Consider the following 22958-nt stretch of genomic DNA (forward strand, 5'->3'; position numbering starts at 1 on the left):
TTATGAATATAGCATCCATGATCTGTCAGTGATTTGCAAGGACCATCGGTAGGAGATGCTCTGGAAATGAATTTTCAGCCTAGTAGCGCGTATGATCAAATGGAGCAAGCACAGGTCCTTCAAGGACATCTTCACAGATGAACCACTGACCATCTTATTACAGAGGTTATCATGGACACGGATGTGAGAATAAAGACTAAGGCCTCTTTCACACGGGCGTTGCGGGAAAAGATGCGGGTGCGTTGTTGGAAAATGCACGATTTTTCCGTGCGAGTGTAAAAGCGTTTTAATGCGTTTTGCACGCGCGTGAGAAAAACCGGCATGTTTGGTACCCAGATCTGAACCCGGACTTCTTCACAGAAGTTCGGGTTTGGGATCGGTGTTGTGTAGATTTTATTAATTTTCCCCGTATAACATGGCTATAAGGGAAAATAATAGAATGCTTAATAAAGAATGCTAAGTAAATTAGGGATGGAGGGGTTAAAAAAATAAATAAAATTAATCTCACCTCATCCACTTGTTCGCGCAGCCCGGCTTGTCTCATTTCTTCTTCTTTGAGGACCTGGGAGGAAAAGGACCTTTGGTGACGTCACTGCGATCATCACATGGTCCATCACCATGGTCCTCAAAGAAGAAGAAAGAAGACAAGCCGGGCTGCGCGAACAAGTGGATGAGATGCGTTTAATTTTTATATTTTTTTAACCCCTCCATAACTCATTTACTTAGCATTCTGTATTAAGGATGCTATTTTCCCTTATAACCGTGTTATAAGGGAAAATAATAAAGATCGGGTCCCAATCGTCACCTAGCAACCATGCGTGAAAATCGCACTGCATCCGCACTTGCTTGCGATTTTCACGCAGCTCTATGGGGCCTGTGTTGCGTTTAAAACGCACACTATAGAGCATGCCGCGATTTTCACGCAACGCACAAGTGATGCGTGAAAATCCCCGCTCATGTGCACAGCCCCATTGGAGTGAATGGGTCCGGATTCAGTGCGGGAAATGCGTTCACCTCACGCATTGCACCCGCACAGAATTCTCGCCCGTGTGAAAGGAGCCTAAGGGCTCATTCAGACGACCATATGAATGGGTCAGTATCCGCTCCGCAATTTTGCAGACCCATTCATTTCAATGGGGCTGCAAAAGATGCAGACAGCACACAGTGTGCTGTCTGCATCTGTAGTTCCATTCCGCGGCCCGGCAAAAAAGATAGAGTATGTCCTATTCTTGTCTTGTCTATTGCGGACAAGAATAGGCATTTTCTATAATAGTGCCGGCCATGAGCAGAACGCACACGGGCCGGTATCCGTGTTTTGCAGACTGCAAAACACTATGGCCGTCTGAATGAGCCCTAATCCTGCAACGATGTCCTGCAGTGATACAATGACACATTATAACAGCAATGTAAATAAAAGGGGTGACGAGTCTTGCCTATAAAAGGGACATTTACTGATGGATCATAGTAAACTGATGATACAAAAATATATAGAATCTTAAAAAAGAATAACCTAGCAGGCATTTTCAGGTATGCACTTGTCACAAACTTAGTAAGTAAAATAACATTTGTTACCAACATGGTGCGGTGCCTACCGTGAGAGCGTGCAAACGTCACTTCTAGAAGTAAAATACACAAAGTTGCTTTTAGTTCGCGTCGGGAAATTCCAGTTAAATTTATTCTTTAATAAAAATCTCAACAAAAAAAAATAATAATCTAGTATTGTACAAAATAATCAAAACTTTGAGCTCTAAGGCAACTGAAGAAAAAAAAAAAAAAAAAGCCCTTGTGTAAATATACAATCATCTGTATAAAGGACGTGTAAACCCTAAAGCACAAATAGCCCAAAAAAAAAACCTTACATTTAGGACTTCAATGTAAAGTGGCACTCCTGCTCCAGACAAACTACAAGCAGGAGGCAGACACTTGTAGCTGTACATTTTGTGCACGCCGCGTAGCCGTACCCTTTAGGCCTCATGCACGCGTCCATATCAGTTTTGCGGTTCACAAATAGCAGATCCACAAAAACACAGATAACCGGCTGTGTGCATGCCGCCATTTCTTTCTTTTCTTTAACTCCTGAAGAAACGTCCTGTCCTTGTCTGTAAACCGGGCTAAGAATAGGCCGTGGGGCCGCGGAACGGACATAACGCAGACAACACACGGTCCGCAATGAAATTAATCGGTCCGCATCCAATTCACAAAAAAATGCAGATCTGATGCGAACTAAACATACAGTCGTGTGCATGAGGCCTAAGGTCAGAAGAATCACACGTGCCGTTTTTGTGGGAATTTTTAATGCATTTTCTTTTTTTTTTGTCATACACAAGCGAGAGGATAAGGATAAGCCTGTCCTGCATACTTTTACTAATCTAATGTCTTTGGCCGAAAACACTGCTTCAAAAAACATTTGTTTGTTTTTTTGGAAATTGACAAAACTTTTGAAGCGGTTTTTGATGTAGCATATAAGTGGATTCAAAAGGAAGGGGGAAGACAAGGCAAGACTTATACTTCTCCTTCCTGCTGGATCCACTTCTGGCCTTGGCTCAAAAACTGCACTGGAATATTTTAAAAAAATATTGTGTATGAAATCTCCACTTCCTCCACGGTGACGATTCCTCCATTTATAGAGCACCGCTTGAGGCCAAGTGTCCCTGTTATAGTCACCTATCAATGTGGACATGAAAAATAGCAATTTACCGGCTGGGAAACTAGAATCCCCATTACATCTATATATTAAAATGTAACTTTTATTTCCTAATATAAAAGTACAATCAACAAGTACAACAGAAAGTGACATTTTGATGCAGGGACTATGAAGACAGGATGGTGTGTAATGATATCACTTCTCTCATAGTATCTGATGGTCATACCACCCAACGGTGAGTGTAACTGATGCAGCCACACTGACATTATTATATCAGTAGTGTGAACTGTATATATATCAACATATGCTGGGATACTTTTAAATGGTCACTAAGTTTTCACACAACTTTGCATGAAATCGATGGTACAAGTGACCATTAAAAAAAAAAAAAAAAAAAAAAAAAAAATCTTTGTTATATGTCTTATAGAGAAATGTTTAGTTTTTCATTTTATTACTTTATTAATTGCTTTTCGCTTTGAAATTTGCTTTGAATCCATCCAGGACGGGAGAAGCTCACAGAAGGATCATATTACACATGTCAATAGGAGAAGTCTATGGAGAGGGGAGGGGGGAGGAGTCAGCAGGAGCTCAGAGACAGGCACAGCAAGAGAGACTGCTGCAGTTAAATGTTAAGTTTATATATCAGATAAAATGCTTTATTCACAGTCATACAGGTCAGTGCCGCTCTGTAATGTCCTCCATGATCCCAGGGCTGCTTCTGAGTGAGTAAAAGAAGGTTAGGAAGCAGATTCTCCTCTACTTACTGTGTGCAGTGGATGGGAGTTGGTCTGCAAACTAGAGATACTGCATGCACAGAGGAAAACTGCTAAAAAAATGGTACATACAACTCAGAGTGGCAGAAATACTGTTATTCCTAATGTACCAACACTGTGCTATTGATTATGCAAAGTTTGTTAAAAGGTTAGGTAAGTTTTAAGTATTTAAATTCACCCCTAGCAATTTATTATACCGTGCCAGCAATTCACTATCAATAGCCCTGAATCCCCTAGGGGTTGTCATGCTAAGAGCAAGACATATCGTAGAAGGATGGGGGTGGTGGGGGGGCTACAATAGATCCAGTTTTAATAATATCAGTTTTAGTAATCTCAAACTCATACTGATATGCATCATCTTGACTTCATTAGTCTCTGCATAGCAATCCCAACTTTACATTTCACTTACTGAGTCCACTGTACACATTTTCACATTATATTATAAAATAAAAATTACACTTTAATATGCAGAGTGGAATATGGGTTCTAGATGCCCTTTAGGGCCAATTATTATGAATGAAGTCACTTTAAAGCAGATCTGATGACATCATTGAGGAGCTACATAGTTTTCTATTACCTAATTTAGTATTTTCATGAAAAAACCTGTAGACATGCAGTCATGGCTCATAGTGTAACCCTGTGAGCCCTGCTTCCTGCACCTACATAAAAAGGAGGGTATTATACAGGGAGAGTTGTCAATCACTGCATGGAGCCTCAGATAGGAGACCTGACAGATACACATTGACTTCTTCAGCCATAATCCACACCTTCTATGTTGGTCACTTACCACCTGTAAACCTGAATGCAATGCCAATGACTGAGCATTTGCCCATTATGCCAATCATGGAGGATTCTGGTGCATGTTGGTGACATTCATATTGCATTTACAACATATAGGAAATAGGAGAGCTGAACAAAGATGAAGGATTTTTAAGTATGTAAATTTAGTATTAGTACAGTATATTTATTTCTATGGACATATGGTCTAGATAGAAGTAAAAAAAAAAAATCTGCACATTTTAAAATGTTGAGACTATGTTTTAAAAGTGTGTTAAACCTAAATAGCCTGCAGTCTTTCTATGCATGGGTCCTCTGGATGTGACAAGATGCAGGATTATGTAGACCTCTTATCCTAGCGAAGAGGCTCTTCATTCAGAGTTCTGCACAGGCTTCCTGTGGGATGGCGGCACGAGGTGAGGAGGTAGCTCACTGGGCAACTCGAAGCCTTCCAGCTTAATCTTAATGAGATGCTTTGCCAAAGCAAATTCTTCTTCGTCTAGCATGCCATCCATATCATAATCTGCTAGTTTCCAGATTTTCCCTAAAACGCTATTTGGCAGCTTCGAGTTCACCATCTCTTTCTTGGCGTTGACTCCAGAAATCTTGCCGTTGATCGGAGACAATGTATAAAACAGCTCATCGTAAATCGGTTTATCCTTGGCGACCACCCATTCTTCTTCACCGGCGCCTTCTCCTGCTCCTTCTCCGTAACCTTGGCCAAAGGGACCTTCCATGGTGCCTTCAAATGCTCCACCGTGGACCATTTGTGTTGGCATGCTGTTTTCTTCCTCTCGAATCAGACTCATAAGAGGAGAGATTTTATTGGCCAACATATTGTCCACACCGTCTATTAGTTTAGGCTTCAGAACATGGAATTTGGAAAAGTCGTACATCTCCAGTTGTTGCTGAGGATTAAAAAAAAAAAAAGACAAAATATTCAATCGGATGATAAATTTACAATACACTCATCTACTTTACTCTTGGATGCCCAGAATACAAATGGTACACCTGTGATGTACAAAAGCACTAAAGTCTGTGAGCAAAAGCATACTACAGCAGGTATCTGTCTCAGGGGCAAGAAGGCAGTAGAGTATAAAGCAGTGTTCACATGGCATCATTTTCAGGATGAAAATCTATGGAGATGATATCAGCCTCTGAAACTCAGGTGATTTTTTGGTGCATTCCTGTTTTTCCGCAGCATTTTCAACTACATGCCTAGCGAACAAGTGTATTTGAGGTGTACTTTAGAAAAATCAGTAAAATGCTTCAAAGCAGCGACACGCTAACAGTAGTGTAAATACAGTATATGGCTCAGTGTGAACTTTGGAAACCATGGCAAACTGTTTTTGAAGCATAAATGGGTGTTTTATGCACCAAAATGCGCTGCAGATTTTCTCTTAGGGTGAATTTGTTGCAGAAACTTCTGTGATTGTCTCCTTCATCTGAATGGAGCCTGCAGAAATACATGTCCTTGCTACAGAACAGGCTTCATTCAGGTGAACGGTAAAGATTTTAAGACACAAATTTCTGCAACAAAATCTTCCACTTTCGAATTTGCCCTCGAGTCAGAGAAATCTGTACCTGCATTTTCTTGACCTCAGGAAAGTCCCCGGGTGAAATCTGATGTTCTCTCTGGATCTGCAAGAAGATTTCAGGCAACTTGCTTATTAGCTCCTTCTTCTTGGCCTCTTTCCCAAACATGGCAGGCATCTCTTTCTTTAGGTGACTTATTATGTAGGCATGTACCTGCAGGATAAAAATAAATAAAAATATATTTAAAAAAAATAAAATGATGGGATTAATAAGCATTACCATAAAAATAAAGTATATAAAAAAAAGTCCATTACCTTCTACTATCTAAAAATCTGACCTACTTGCATTCTGTTCATGTAGCCACTAGATGGAGCACTGTCTCCAAGAAACATAAAAAAAAACTTCCAGCACATGTTTAGTCCAACTCCACAAAAAACACATTTAGATAATTTATTTTAATTTTCTCAATACGGGGGGAACTGGGTGTGAAGGTAATGGATGGACTGCACCCTTTAGGCCAGGATCTCACGTGACTGAAAACGCATCGGAAAATTCTGCTGTGGTTTTTATTGCGTTTCCGTAGCAAAAAAATAAAATAAAAAATGCACTGCAAAGAAAAAGGGGGTCAGTCAGCACATCCCAATGCGCAGGGGCACGTTGCTATGGCTGAGATAAACACTGTAAAACAAAACATGCAATGCAACAGCTCTCTGCAAACCAAATAAAGTACAAAAATGCATAATAATTTCTAGTGCTATACTTATAAAATAAAGATGCTTGGCAAATCATTTTGTACAAAATTATTTGAGCCAGTCTGCCGCACGTCAAGGCGATCTCTGCAATTATGCATTTTTGTACTTTATTTGGTTTTGCAGTGAGCTGTTGCATTGCATGTTTTGTTTTACAAAAAAAAATATGCATGTATTGCATGTGTTTTTTGCTGCGGAAAAGCCAGACGATTTTACCCTCTCCATTGAGAAGGGTGAAATCCTAAATAAAAATCTGCTGTGGATTTGAAAAAAAAATGCAATACGGCAGCTTTTCTGCTGAGTGTTTTTTTTTTAATTTTGTTTTTACGCAGCATGTCGATGAGAATACTGAAATTCTCATCCACTTTTCTGGTACTGTACAACACACCGTGGATCTGCCGCATGAAAATCCACAACGGCAAATCAGCAGTTCATCAGTCACGTGTGACCCCGGCCTTAAGGTCCTTTTGCAAGGGCAGTTTTATGCAGTTTTTGAAGCCAATGCCAGGAGTGCATTATAAAGTGAGGGGGACATATAAAGAAAATATTGTTCTTCTCATTGCTATAAATCAATCAATTCTCAGTTCTCAGGAGAAAAAGTGCCCTAAGTGAGGTCAACGTTCCAAGGTAACAAGAGCCAGACTCATGCTCAGGGCAGGTCTGTATAGGACGTATTCATTTACAAGAATGATATGTACCATGAGTCTACGTCCTGCATAACAAGTCTACAAGAGCCGCTGTGTCATGCACACAGTAAAAGGATTACACCAATCTGACAAAGGCTAAGAAAAAAAAAGTGGTTCACACACTACAATTACCATTTACCAGTTATTAATACTGCACAATATATGGTAAATGTAACATTTAGGTGAAAATCCTTCTTGCATACAAAATTCCTTAAAGAGGTATTCCTGTATCAGCAAATAAAACATTATTCTTTGTATGGCGACATTTACGCAATTTGCATATATACCTTCTGAATCAATTGCCTTACGGTTATAACCCCTTAAAAAGCATCGGTCAGCATGAGCAGCCCTGTTAAACCAGACACCTGGTAGGGTTGATCATGCCGATTAAAATGATACCTTTGTGATGTATGTAGGTAGAATCATTGTAGGAATATCAAAATTTTTAGTAATATGCAAATGAGCTGGTTTGAGCACCGAGGGGGCGGCCGCAGCCCTTGGAGCACTGTTTTTGTAACAACCCCCTGCTTTGGGCACTCCCCCTCCCTTGAATATCTATATAAATTACTGGTTGAGCACGCATACGTATGGAAGAATTGGTAGAGGTAGCTATCGGACATTTGGACGTCATCTATCATTTGTATGTCCAACTTTAGTCTAAAGGAGAGGAGATAACTGAATTCAGTGGGGCAACAGGAGCTTCCCCATTGTACTCTGTAGGCCAGGTGATTGATTATGTTTTACCTTATATTTAATCACACTTAGTAAATATTTGTATCACTCAGCCTGTTTAATCCTATTTATTCCCAAATCTGGATGGCAATTCATGTTAAAATAATAACCTATAATATTTTTATTCTGAAGCTAGAGTTGGACTACATTTCTGCTGCATACAGATGGCGGTGACACTTGTTGCTCTAACAGTTGGATGTCCATTGTCGATCTGTGGCCTTGGTTGCCATCCAGTAAATCTTTAATATGACTGTGGAAGCAATTCTGTAGCAGTGTGTGGAAATCTCCATTCATTGGTATGAGTCGTCCCTGTGTCTGATATAAAATGTACCGGTAATTCATCATCTCACCATTGACTATGCCAATCTAAATCTTAAAAAACGAAAAAATTTGAATTAAATAAAAACCATAACACATTGTCATGTAAAGTGCTTTTGTTTCGACCCAGACTTGCATTTCCTTGTTTCTCCTTCCAGCCAAAAATGAACAATGGGGATCACAGTGGAACTTTCCTTCTCAGGTCCCTCCAGGATATAAGCAGCACACGCTGTACTCCTGCACTAGAGCGGCAGAGATCCATTAACGACATTGCTTAAAGGGGCCTTCCAGTAAAAAATATTTTTTACCAAGGACTGTGACTTCAGAGGTAACATGTCGCCTGTGGCCACGTCACCACTGAAGTCGGTCATTGGCGGGAGCGGTGCATGTGACCATGCCCATCGCCAGTCGGATGTAAACAGCGCAGGGACCGGAAGATAAAAATAGCGGAGGCAGAGCGGTGGACCAGGTAATTCTGAATTTTCCGTTTCAGGTGGCAAGCTGTGGGCACTTATAATTATTACCGGAAAGTCCCTTTAAATTCACAGCTAGCTACTAAAAAGCACATCTACATGTTTAGGCCTTATGCACACAAACGTATTTTGTTTCAGTGTCTGTTTATTTTATTTTTTTGCGGATAGGATGCGGATCCATTCCTTTTTAATGGGTCCGCAAAAAATGCGGACAGCACACTGTGTGCTATCTGCATCAGTATGTCCGTTGAGTAGCCCCGCAAAAAACAAAACAAAAAAAAACATCCGTTTTTTTTTTTTTTTTTGCGGATCCGCAATTTGTGGACCGCAAAACACACACGGTCGTGTGCATGTAGCCTTATTGCCGAGAAATTAAAGAGGTGGTCCGGCCCAGCAACCAACAACCCCAATGTGCCTAACCTGTGCCCGCTACTGGTCCTCGCAAGATCATGAAGTGGCTCGGACCTGTGACCACCGCTGTGGCCAATCACAAGGTCAATGGTCACATCTGCTTCAGCGCTTCACTGCTATGACGTGCCAGTCAAGCTGTAGATGATTGGCCGCAGCAGTCACCAATGAGCAATTCACTTCCCTGTCCCACAGGGACCACAGAGTGGTGAGTGTCAAGGCAGAATGGGGGTCAAGGGACCTACACCTACCTATGGATGTCAAAAATGTCTATGAAGGTAATCATTTGGAAGGACCCTTTCATAACTGGCTTACAAATAGTTTTAGGAGGAGCAGACGGGAAAATTAAAAACGGATTTCTACCGTGACATAATGAAGTATGAAGTGTAAATACTAACAATTTTTTTTTTTCAAAAACAAATAATATTTTGTATTTTTATCACAAAGACTGAAAATATTCTAAAATGTTTTTTATGGCGACACTGCAGTCACTTTTACTAAAATGAAAGCACAAATAATTACTGTAAATCAAGATTATTTTTTTAGTACTTTGGGGTAGTGACAGCTTGTTGAAGTACTATAGGGGGTTTACGTTGTTCCTGGTAGTCCGGATTTTGCACGTTTCTTATTAGCACTACAGTCTGGTATCTCACACCAGTGTGCTATTGTAATTAAATCCATACATCCCATAGGCCTCATGCACGTGACCGTATTCTGCATCAGTGTCCAATCCACAGTTTTTGGTGGATCACACACAAGAAAAAGAAAACAAAACAACAAATTGTGTATTTTTGTCACTGATTCGGTTGCTGAAATTCTGCTGATTTGATGCAGATTTCACTCTTCGAATTGAAAAGAGTGAAATCCACAATGAATGGTTAGAATATAAAAAAATTGACATGCTGCATATAAAAAATCTGCACCACAGGTCAGTTTCTGCTGCGGGGTTTTTTCTGCCACATGTGGATAAGAATTGTTAAAAACTCCTATTGCTGGTACTGTACAACGCTGCAGAAAATCCTCGACGGCAAATCCACAGCATTAGGCCTTTTGCACACAAACGTGTGCGCCCCGTAGTCATGCTGCGGCCCGCAAAATGCACGAACACCGTCCGTGGGGCAGCCGCAGTCGATCGCGGACCCATTCACTTTAATGGGTCCGCAATCCGGCCGTTCCGCAAAAGGATAGGACATGTTCTATCTTTTGCGGAACGGAAGTACGGGACAAAACCCCACGGAAGCACTTCGTAGTGCTTCGGTAGGGTTCCGTTCCGTGCTTCCGTTCTGCATCTCCGGATTTGCGGACCCATTCAAGTGATGCGGAATGCCCACGGAACGGCGTCCATGTATTGCGGATCCGCAAATGCGGTCTGCAATACGGCAATGGGGCGCACACATTCGTGTACAAGGGGCCTTACCATCACATATTGACATGGCCTATAGGGGTTTTCCAAGTTAATTTTAAATGGGCTGGAGGGATGTTGTAAAAATATTAATAAATAAATAAAAAAACTAACCTTCCCATCACCCTCAGATCCAGTGCTGCCACTCAGTCCACTCTCCTGAGCTGCAGCGGTGATGCCCTGTATACTGCTGCAGCCAATCACTGGCTTCAGCAATGTAGTATATATGCAGTATACAAGATGTCACCAATGCACAAAAAAAACAATACGGCACTGGATAGAAGAGAGTTGCAAAGGGGAGTTAAAGGTTGTTTTTTTGTGTTTTTTAAAAAAAAAAATGTTCCTGCACTTGGCCCATTAAAAAAATAAAATAACTTGGAAAACCCCTTTAAAATGAAATCTAAAAGCCTTTACACAGGCCATACAGCTGACTGCATATAGCCCCCTTTGATAAACAGATGAAGAATGTGTATGGCTTACCCATGTAATTCATCTGTCCAGCAGATGGCACCAAAGTCAGCAGCAAGTATATATATATATATATATATATATATATATATATATATATATATATAGTGGTTTCACATCCTTAAAACGGTATCCAGATGAAAAACCCCTAAGAAAGCTACTGCGAAACACGTGTGGGGTGTCCCGTGTGCCGCCCACTTGGTCTGTACTTATAATATGTGCTGGGTATAGAGGAATTTTTTGGGGCCAACTATTTGGACCTTGATATCTATTTATAAGTGTTTGGGCATTAACCTGTGGGCATAGTCCTGCTATTATCTACTCTGTTCACACTTTATTTGCACTTTAGACACCTTTGAGAACAGCATTATTTATGTGGTTGATGTGTCTCCCGGTTATATTATATGTATTATATTTAATCAAGATGAATTTAGATATTTTATTAGCAGTGTGCTAATCTGTTTTCCGGTGAATACAGGTGTAAAACCTAGTAGGAAAGGGAATGTAACGTGTTCCTATAAAATAACAAGAGGAGATGTGAAAGGCATCCTTGATAGGGGCACATGTTTCACCGCATTCCTTGCATAGTGTTTCTCCAGCACCATGGAGACATGGAAACAGCGGCCGTCATAATCACCAGCACTTACCTTATCTCCATTTTAGAGGCCACCTTGGAGTGAGCGGTGAGTAACCCACCTAATGAATCTGGGTCTGTTCTATTCAGATGCGTGGCGTTCACAAGAAGTTATTCACATGTACATTAGCGGACGCATAGCACGGCGGAAACTTGGAGACCTGTCACGTCTATTCCGGTAACCTCTTATACGGTAGAGTTTATAAGAATCCGATTTATTTTGAAAAGAAGTTGAGGTTGGTATGGTAATGAACATCCTATAGACAGGCGGCACGCTTTCGGTAGCTTCTATCTTTCTGGTTAAGGGTCTATTCACACATCCGTTGTTCTGGGTCTGCACATATTGCCCTGATTCATTTCAATGGGGCCACAAAAAAAGCAGACAGCACACCGTGTGCTGTCCGCATCCGTAGTTCCGTTCCACGGCCCCGCAAAAAAAAAGATAGAGCATGTCCTATTCTTGTCCGGACAAGAATAGGTCTTTCTATCATAGGGCCGGCCATGTGCACTCCGCAAAATGCGGAACGCACACAACCGTTTTCCGTGTTTTGTGGATCCACAATTTGCGGACCGCAAAACGCTTATGGACGTGTGAATGGACCCTAAATGGGGGTTTTCCCAAGATCTAGGACACTGATGGATGACCATTAGGATAGATCATCATTGTGTTATTGTGGGGCTTAAATATCCAAAAATACCATCAACTGAAAGAAGCCAAGGACCCTTCACTGCAGTACCCGGAAAAGTGCCACTCTGTACCAGACTGGGGCGTAGCTATAGTAGAAGCTGGTAAAGAAGCTGCTACGGGGCCCAAACTTAGAAGGGGCCCACCCACGAGGAGAACTATAAATTTGCTGTGGTGCCCAGTCAGTTTTGGTACCAGACACCGTTGCACGGCCAGGGCGGCATTTTGTTGGGTATTTTGTTTTAGACAATCAATGAAGGTACCAGGGAGTTGGATGCCGTGTACTACGGCTAGAGCTCACCAAACTTGACTAGTGGGGTGACAGGAGGAGGGGGGAGCAGGGTCACCAGGGACCAGTCCATCGCAGCTCCTTACCTCTCCAGCAGCCCTGTCATGTTTCCCAAGGTCCTCGGGCAGCGCGCCCCGCTCTCCTTACAACAGCCACCTCGGGAGCCGGCCCCTCCTCCTTCCAGCTCCCGCCGGCTTCCCCTGCTGCAGGACCTGTGTCGCTCCGGCGCGCGCCTATACCAACCAATAACAAAGCTCCTCGCTGTAAGGAGCTTTGTTATTGGTTATTTCAGGCACAGGCAGCATCGCTGCGCTGCCTGTGCCGTTCATAGCCCTCACTGCACTGATGAATGTGGGGGAGAAGTCTAAGGCCTCTTTCACACGAGAGTTTACGGGCCGTTTTTTGCATTCTGTATACGGAACCATTCATTTCAATGGTTCTGCAAAAAATAAAAAATTAATAAATAAAATAAAAAACTGAATGTACTCCGTATGCATTCAGTTTTTCCGTTCCGTTGAAAGATAAAACATGTCCTTTTTTTTGCCTGCAAATCACGTTCCGTGGCTCCATTCAAGTCAATGGGTCCGCAAAATAAACGGAACACATATGGAAATGCATCCGTATCCGTTCCGTTTTTGCGGAACCATCTATTGAAAATTTTATGCCCAGCCCAATTTTTTCTATGTAATTACTGTATATGCCATACAGAAAAACGTAACAGGAACACAACGGAAGCAAAAAACGTACCAGATCCGTGAAAAACTGACCGCAAAACACTGAAAAAGCCATACGGTCGTATGAAAGAGGCCTAAGGCGTATTGGTACACCTTAAGACTTTTTCCAGGGAGTAAAATGGCCTGAACAAGCGTTTATGACGCTTGTACAGGTGTTATTGCGACCTCAGCTGGATTTACGGGGATGCTGAGAATCGGGTCCGCACCGACCTGATATTTATGACCTATCCTGAGGATAGTTCATCAATATCGAAAACTGGACAAGCCCTTTCACAAAATATATTCTGCAGTTTTCAAACCAGCAGCAGGATCTGAATACTTTTGTAATTGCATGCACTTAAAAATTTAGAATAGCCACCTAGTTATTCAATAGCGTGTATCTGTATAGTGCCACCTGCAGTTTGTTCTTATTTCTCGGTCCACCTCCCTGAGGTGGACGCACATGCTCAGTATCAACAGTCAACTGCTTAGGGAGAGAGCTCCAGCAGAAGGGACACCCCCCCCTGAGCTGCAGCAGAAAGGACACGCCCCCTGAGTTGCCAGTTTGATATAAATCCAGCAATGAATTACAAGATCTCTGGACCCATGTGAGGTACAGGGCTGGTTCTAGCTTTGTTAGATCGGGATTATCATGTACTATATGATGTCTGATTTTTATTTTTTACGTTAATCATGGAATAACCACTTTAAGGGCCTTTCTAGCAAAAATGCTGGACAAAACAGCGCTTGGCTATGATGGTAATCTGACAATTTACAGCGATAGCCTATCCTGACCACTTTATATCAGCCCCAATGTGTTAACTGATCATAAATACCCTGATCTCATCTGTACGTTTGTGAAACATTGTAAAATCGGATTTATACAAAGTCTAATAATCTAGAACCTTGAGAGTCCAAGTGAAGTACTTCATTGGGTTCTAGATTTACCGTTCTGCGAGGGTAGTATTTTTAGTTGACTGGGTACGGTTGGTAACAACATGTTCTAGTACACTCTCCACCACAGCCGGAAAAGATACCTTTGCACTTCCCTTGTGAATTATGCAACTCCATCACATGAGTTTTTCTAGCTCCACATGGAAGTTTAAGGGCGTTCCCTCTCTCTTTCCTTCTCAGAGATTAATTAAGTACACAAGCAAGACAGGTTATCCAGGTTTTCAAAACCAGTCAAATGCCAAGCTTTACAACAGGAAAAGGATTGCCTTCCTTACTTAGAAAAGCCAAGAGACCAGCCAAGGGTAGGAGTAACAGACCAAGACGTAAACCAAGACATAGTTGTAGGGTTAGGTCACCCCTCATTACACTCCTGGGAACTGATCTGTATCAGACATCCTGATTGTACACCAATGATGTAAAATACTGCGGTCACAATGAGACACACAATTTATTCCTTAGCCTCTGGAGGTGTTCCTCCTATTGACAAACACATGGGTGGCTACATATTTTTTTTTAACCAAGGTTTCCAGATTTTGGTTCGGGACCATGGTAAGGCCTCTTTCACACCAGCGTTATTGATTTCCGTTGTTCTGATTCATTATAGGAGCAGAACAATGAAAATAACAGCACATAACTGAGCCAAACAGACCCGCTGACTTTAATGGGATCCGTTTGGTTTCCGTCCGGAGTCCACAGACTCCACATGCAGGACGTTTCTCCTTGCTGTTTTTGACGGTATCTGTGATGGAGGCCGCGAACGGAGCCTCGGATGCCGATGGGAACAAACTCTAATTGGGATCTCTGGTGAATGCTGTGGCCTCCTTCTAAGGGCTCATGCACACAACCGTATGCATTTTGTGGTCCGCAAAAAATACGGATGACGTCCGTGTGCATTCTGTATTTTGTGGAAAGGAACAGCTGGCTCCTAATAGAACAGTCCTATCCTTGTCCGTAATGCGGACAAGGTCTCATGCACATGACCATATGTGTTTTGCAGTCCGCAAACATTTTTTACGAATCCGCAAAAAGTACGGATGACGTCCATGTGCATTCCATTTTTTGCACAACGGAACAGAAGTGAATGGGGTTCAGTGGCAATACCAAGCACAGCCGCTTTACAATGTACGGTGCTGTGCTTGGAGAGATGCCAGGAGTGCGGTGGCTCCAGGACTCAGACCTCTGCCGATCCCATAGAGATGACCTAACCTGAGGATAGGTCATCATTATCCATTACTCCGCAGCGCAATATCTTAGACGATGGATTGGATTATGATGAAATAGTTTAGGCAAAATGTTCACATCCCTTTGTTTTTAGATGTTAGTTTTAGGTACAAAGGTCTGCAAGTGACCAGCAGAGTTCCCATGAAGATACTGTATGATGCATTAAAAACAAAGGGATAAGATTTACTACAATTGCAGAATTTCAAAAATATGTAAAATGCTAACAACTCCGTCTTGTTACTCACTAGTACATGCACGCAGTCCTAGATGAAGGTGCTCTGTAAAGATATATAGGGGTTAGGGTTGTTTCGGGTATCGAACTTTCGATACCCAATCGATAAGATACCGGGACTTGTCTTTTATCGATACTAGGCTGTGCTACTGCACAGCCCAGTATCAGAGAACATGGCCGCGCTGCTCTCAGCGGGCGCCATGTTCCCTCAGCAGCACAGGGAAGAAGGAAGCAGTCTCTCCCGTCCCCTGTGCTGCTGCTGTCGCTGCTTTCAATGAGAGAGCAGAGTGGCGGAGGAGGGGAGGGGCTGTGGCCACTGCGCCACCAATGATAACTAACGTTTAAGGCTACATTCACACGTCAGTATTTTTCTATAATCCGATTTTCTGTCCGTTTTTTGCGGATCCGTTGTTCCTGAAAATGTTTCCGTATGTCATCCGTTTTTTGCGGATCCGCAAAAAACGGAAACATGTATAAATTTCAATAAGCAAATTTGACTTTGTATTGTACCAGGATCCGATTTTTCAGGAAAATAATAGGACATGTTTTATATTTAAACGGACATGCGGAACGGAACAACGGAAACGGACAGCACACATTGTGCTGTCCGTTTTTTTTCCAGGACCCATTGAAAATGAATGGGTCCAGATCTGTTCCAGAAAAAACGGAACAGATCAGGAAAGAAAAAACGGACGTGTGAATGGACCCTAATACATTACAAATGCAGGCAGCGGCAGAAACACATTGCCGGCACCCTGCCTCTCACAAGGCGCTGCGATCCGCAGCAATAAACCCTAAGGGGTTAACTGCCGCTGATCGCAGCACCCTGTCAGAGGTCGGGTGCCGGCAACGTGTTTCTGCCGCCGCCTGCATTTGTATATTAAACGATAATTATCATTGGTAGCGCAGTGCGCCCTCCCCCACCTCCCCAGTATTAAAATTATTGGTGGCAGTGGCCACATAGTTCCCTCCCCTCCTCTCATTGGTGGCAGTGGCAGCTTCTGATCGGAGCCCCAGCAGTGTAATTGCGGGGCTCAGATCGGATACCATGGCAGCCAGGACGCTACTGAAGCCCTGGCTGCCATGGTCAGCTCACTGCTGCTGTGTGCACTATGCACACGGCAGCAGGGAGAGTGTGAAGTCCTATTCACCCTAATAGAGCTCTATTAGGGTGAATAGACAAGGGATTGAAAGATCCCAGGTTCTAGCCCCTAAGGGGGGAAATAGTTATTAAATAAACTGTCCGAAAAGTCCAAACTATTAAAACATTAAAAAATATCTCCTATGCGGTGAACGCCGTAAAAGAAAAAAAATGTAAGAAAAACTGCACGATTCTGCTTTTTTTTTTTGTCACCTTGTCCCCCCCAAAAATAGGATAGGACTGTTCGATTATGGGCTGGACGTTCCATAAAATGCGGAATGCACGCGGCTTTTGGTCATTTAATTTTTTTCGCGTGGTATCGAATATCGCAATACTTTATGGTATCGAAAACGAATCAAAATTTTGGTATCGAAACAACCCTAATAGGGGTAATATATACATGGCATATATGCTTATCTTACCTTTGCCAGGCGAGCTCTTTTAATGAGGTCATTCAGTTTGCGGAGTGCAGCGTTTCTTGGAAGGCCCCGAATGTCTCGGAATAGATCTTGAGCTTCCATTTCAAACAATTTACGGTTCTCTGTGTTCTGCAAAGGCTTAGCCCAGAATGAGCCTATGTAGACTCGTACCACCTCCGGAGTGTTAATCACCTTTCCCAAGGACCACATCAGGGCGCCATAAACTCTCATCAGCTGTTGGGTATCCACCTGGTCGGCTTTATTAAGCACCACTCTGATTTTGTCATCCTGACCTCGAAAAGCTTTGATTGCCTCCGAAAACTCATCGGAGATGTCCAGTTTGTGAGCATCAAAAAGGAGAATAATCCGGTCAACGCGTTCTGCAAACCACTGCAAGACCTGGCAGAAGTCATAACCTGTAAAAAAGAAAAAAAAAAAAGAAAAATAGACCAAAATAATGGAAAGTGGAAAAAGCAAACACACAACAAAAATGACCAACAAGAAGTAAAAGTTCAAAAAATTTCAAGCTGAAATTTTATCTAAAACTGGCAAAAAGTGAAAGTCTCAATCGCCTGTAACATAAGAATAGAGGCTTCACCAAACCAGTAGATGTAAGTTCTCCACCCAAAAGGCTAAGCCTCTAACAAACTACAATTAACTCCTATGGTTCTAAGGCTACTTTCACACTTGCGTTGTTAATTTCCGCCATTGAGACAAGGAAGAGGATCTCAATACCGGAAAAAAACGTTTCAGAATGGAAAGAGAACCGTTCAGGATGCATCAGGATGTCTTCCGTTCCATCAGCATTCCTTTTTGGGCTGCAAGCTGCGGTTTTGTTGCCGGTCATAAAAACAAAAAAAACAAATCTGGCACTGAAAACAAATGTAAGTCAATGGTGACGGATCCGTTTTTTTTCTGTTTTGATTTTAAGCAACCGCATCCTAACGGAACGGATGCATCTTGATGTGCAAAATCAAAACGGATCCATTTAATGCCGGTATTGAGATCCTCCTGGGGTAGAGATTTCTGCGACTGCTTCACTCGTCTACACAGGTTTTGCAGAAATCCATGCACATGCTGAACAAATCATCCTATTCAGACTTATTGGACTTTCAGTTGCAAACATTTTTGCATGAAATCTGCCATGTGTGAATATACCCCCTAACGAACCCATCAATGAGTCTACACTGCTGGATGTACAACACTGAAGGATTTCCACAGAAGGGGAAAAATAATATAAAGGCAGGAACACGATTCTGTTTCAGTCTAAAGTGAATTTTACCGTCACTGGAATTTTCTATACACATGAGGAAGCCCATGATGGAAGTGATCGAATACACTGGATGTACTAAAATCAGTTCCAAGGAAATATGCCCCACATCACAATATTTACAAGTGTAATGGCCATAGAAGAATACAGGACAGAGTTAAGGTGTCTATAGCCCTGCAGACAGTATAGTAATGGTAATAATCAATCATTACTGTTCCCAGCATCCACAATATTCCCTATAGGACCATGGTGGGAATGAGATCCATTACCGACATCCGCATTATATAACAGGGGTGCATAACCTGAGCCCTGGCACCCGCATGCAGCCCATGAGGCCAAGCTAAGAGGCCTACAAACATCAGGACATGGACATCTTTCAAAAAGACCTGGCTGTCAAATCAGGAGCAGGAACTGGAATGGTGCACTGTGTGTCTCGCACTTATAGGGTGGTCGGCTCGGTGTGTCTCGCACTTATAGGGTGGTCGGCTCGGTGTGTCTCGCACTTATAGGGTGGTCGGCTCGGTGTGTCTCGCACTTATAGGGTGGTCGGCTCGGTGTGTCTCGCACTTATAGGGTGGTCGGCTCGGTGTGTCTCGCACTTATAGGGTGGTCGGCTCGGTGTGTCTCGCACTTATAGGGTGGTCGGCTCGGTGTGTCTCGCACTTATAGGGTGGTCGGCTCGGTGTGTCTCGCACTTATAGGGTGGTCGGCTCGGTGTGTCTCGCACTTATAGGGTGGTCGGCTCGGCGTGGCTGGAACTAATGGAGGTTCTGCAGTGTGTGGCTGGCCCTAACAGAGGTTCGGCAGTGCGTGGCTGCCACTTATAGGGTGGCCGGTCAGTGTGGCTGGCATTTATAGGGGGGTCGGCTCAGTGTGTCTCGCACTAATAAAGGTTCGGCAGTGTGTGGCTGGCACTAACAGGGTGGCCAGGTCAGTGTGGCTGGCTCCGTGTTCATGCAAAAAGACCTGGCTGTCAAATCAGGTGCAGGAACTGGAATGGTGCACTGTGTGGCTTGCATTTATAGGATGCTCGGCTCAGTGTGACTGGCATTAATGGAGGTTTTGCAGTGTGTGGCTGGCACTAATAAAAGGTTCAGCAGTGCGTGGCTGCCACTTATAGGGTGACCGGGTCAGTGTGGCTGGCTCCAATGAAGGTTCGGCAGTGTGTGGCTGGCACTTACAGGGTGGCCAGGTCAGTGTGGCTGGCTCCGTGTTGCTGGCAATTATAGGGAGGCTGGCAATGTGTGGCTGGCACTAAGGGGACCAAAGTAAAGATATAAGGGTTATATTTTAAGCAAAGTAAAAGGAGTTAACCAGGCAAAGCTGTTACTGTTATGCCCAATATAGAACAGAGGGGGCAGTGAATAGCGGTTGTACTGACCCCTTGTGACATGCACTCCCCCTCAGAGTGTTTGGCTTACCCAGAGTGCTCCTTTAATGTTTCATTGCCGCCCTTGGGAGGGGTACAATGTGACTCTTGGACCAGAGAAGCCTGTGCGCCCCATTTATATACAGTATGTGAGACACTGTCTAAGAATGGAAACCTCCATTACACAGGCAGTAACCTGGGCACGGCACTTACATTTGTTAGTGACATGATAATCCGTGGAAAAAAATATTTACATGGAGCTTTTTATAACTTCAGTTAAAATAAGAAAGAAAAAAAAAAAAGTTGGGAAGGTTTCTGCAGAAAGAAATAAAATGTTGCTGTACTTTGCATAAACTTCCTTTTCCTCTGGTCTCACAGAAAGTAAAAACTCCCTTATCTCTGCAGCACAGGCTCGTCAGGGAAAATACTGTACACCGCTCTTTTCTTGAACTTTCAAATAGGAAATATGACCCCCCCCCCCTCACTAAAAAAATAATGCCACCTATTTGTCTGCAGAGCCGTTTCTAGAAGTCTAGTCCTCAGGACCGTCCCATAAACCCCAAATGTGGTCCAGGTAATACCATACAATTCAGTACACCGTGCTTGCCATTCATTTGTCTGACAGGTATCCGAAGAGTGCCGCACATAAACCATATGCTGCATGGCCGAGCATGCATGTGTATCTCTGGCAGTGGTTTATCTCTTGTAAGAACAAAGGATTGTGAATATCAGAACCAACATGCCCAATCCTTTACTAACTTAAACACTTACCTGGACGCCGTATAATGGCTCCATACAAGGGTTAAAAGGGATTGAGTGATTAAAATAACTTATCTCTGATCGGTGGAGGTCCAACCCCTGGGGCCTCCACTGATCATGAGAATGGGTGCCTGCGCTCCCCCATTTGAATGCGGTGCCGCTCCCTTCAGCCCTAATGGGCCCCCAGTAACAGCTGATCTCTGGCAGTCTCCTACAGTTGAATGGTACGGCGGACAGATATGTATATCTACCACTCCCTTCTAACAGGAAGCACAGGCCGATGTTCTCATGATCGGCTGAGGCCCCACTGAACAGACATTTATACCCAATCCTGTGGATAGGGTATAAGTTGTCTTAATGGGACGACCCCTTTAAAGGTTTTTTTGAGCCTATGTATGATGGGGTATCTAAGGAAAATGATCATACTCACCTGCTCTCCTTCGCTCTTTTCCGGCATCCTGGCTCCATTCCTGATCTTCCAGTTAGTTTACTTTCCGTCAGGGTACGGATGGGTTCACGTGCGCTGCTGCAGCCAATGACATACCTCAGCGGCGACGTGGCACGTCAATACTGGGTCAAGGGCCGCTTGGGTATACGTCACCTCTGGGGCCAGTCATTCATTGCAGAGACACAACTGACCCTGTCAGTGCCTGGCTGGAAGTAAACAAGCCAGGGACCAGAAGTTCCCCAAACGACTAGTTTTGATCCGCGTCCAATCTGCATTTTTTGGGGTTTGCATGTGGACCCAATGTCATCTGTCTGCTGCCCACATCCGTGCAGCCATTCCGCAAATGATAGAACATGTCCTATTCTTGCCCGTTTTGCGGAATGAACACAGCCAATATCTGTATTTTGCGGACCACAAAATGCATACAGTCATGTGCATGAGGCCTAATCCTGAAAAAAACCTTTAATGTGGCTGTGTATGGGGGTCATGTATTTTGTGGCAAATATCAGTTCAGACACTGCCTGGTCTTGTCAATCAAAGTGGAGAGGGAGCAGCAGTTGCAGACAAAGCTGAGCCTCTAGGTGTAATGGTAACGCCCCCGTTGCTCCAAGAGGCTCATTTGCATATAGTAAAACATGATTTTTCTCAGCAATGCGGGCACATATGGACATGGGACCAACACAGATGTCTTCAGCTGCCAAGCGCACATGTAACAGGTCAGCCAGTGTCATAGGTACAAAACTGCTGACAGATGCCCTTTAAATCCACTCAGACTACTTATGCCAACAATGTTTGTTCCTGCAAGTAGCGTGAAAATAAAATTAACTCCAGCTGTAATAAACCATTTCCTGACACCAAAGCCTTAATGGAATAATTTTCCACCAACTTTATTCACATGTAGGAAATTGAACGCCAAAAAGGGAAATCCTGAGGATGAGGTGGCATCTTCAGAAGGGGATGAGGTGGGTTTAGAATCAGATACTTAAAGTTTTCAAGGACTTTAGGATAGGTCATCATTTTTGTCACTGGTCCAACTCTTGGTCCCACTGCCCAGCTGTCTGCAGGAGCGGCTATGCGCCTGGTTCGATCGAGGTCAGTGCAGAGACTAGGACCTCTGCTCGATATTGAGGAGCGATCATTAGGCGTTCCAGAAAACCATTTTAAAGAATCAAAGTCTGAAGTTACCAGCGATATTACAGCTAGCCAGGGTCAAAGCGAGAATTTTTTTTTTTTTTTTTTTTTACAAAAATCAAAGGGGTTGCTATTCATGCAGGGAAACTATTACCAGTCTCCTCTATAATGTCTTCCACGCAGAAATAGCAAGTTTTGACCAATTTAAATTTCTCTCTCAGAAGACTGAATCCCTTCCTTTCTTTCTTTAAGCACCAAATCTGTCACGTATGGATCGGAGCGGTAGACTGTGCAAAACTCAATGCAATAAGAATTGAACAGGGGCGTCTGGTGGTTGTGGCAGGGAGCAGTGGTGGTCTGGTGGCAATGGGTGGCGTCTGGGACGAATGCACAGGAGGCAGTTATAGGACAGTCTTATACACAGTATATTGGACTGTTGCACAGTATAGTGCACCCTATAGTCCTCTCTGTGGTCTCTGCACACTGCGCTCCAGACATAAACCATACGGGAAAATAGACCTCTCCGTGGTCCCGGGTACTTGCATAGAAAAACTAATAACCAAGAGGCTAAACAAAACCCTGTTTCTGACCCTTATGTGAAAACATAACTTTCATTTGATTACTCTAATACCTAAACACATAAAGGAAAAAAAGAACTTTAAAAACCTGCTGTTTCTCTAGATGACCTTATGTTGATGGTAGTGTTAATAAAGTTCTTTTTTTCCTT

The 22958-nt window shown here is 43.2% G+C and overlaps 1 protein-coding gene across 1 annotated transcript in view; it reads right to left on the reverse strand.

Moving 5' to 3' along the window:
- Positions 1-4161: 4161 nt before the first annotated feature.
- The window catches only part of EHD4 (EH domain containing 4), a 41499-nt gene continuing 22702 nt past the window's right edge, over positions 4162-22958 (reverse strand). Inside the window, exons 4-6 of the mRNA XM_040412760.1 lie at positions 17258-17670; positions 5779-5943; positions 4162-5102 (exon numbers count right to left, since the gene is read on the reverse strand). Of these exons, the coding sequence (XP_040268694.1) occupies positions 4566-5102; positions 5779-5943; positions 17258-17670 (1115 nt within the window). The 3' untranslated portion in view covers positions 4162-4565. The remainder of the gene's footprint in view (positions 5103-5778; positions 5944-17257; positions 17671-22958) is intronic.

The sequence above is a fragment of the Bufo bufo genome, chromosome 11 (genome assembly GCF_905171765.1).
Source record: "Bufo bufo chromosome 11, aBufBuf1.1, whole genome shotgun sequence".
NCBI classification, from domain to species: domain Eukaryota; kingdom Metazoa; phylum Chordata; class Amphibia; order Anura; family Bufonidae; genus Bufo; species Bufo bufo.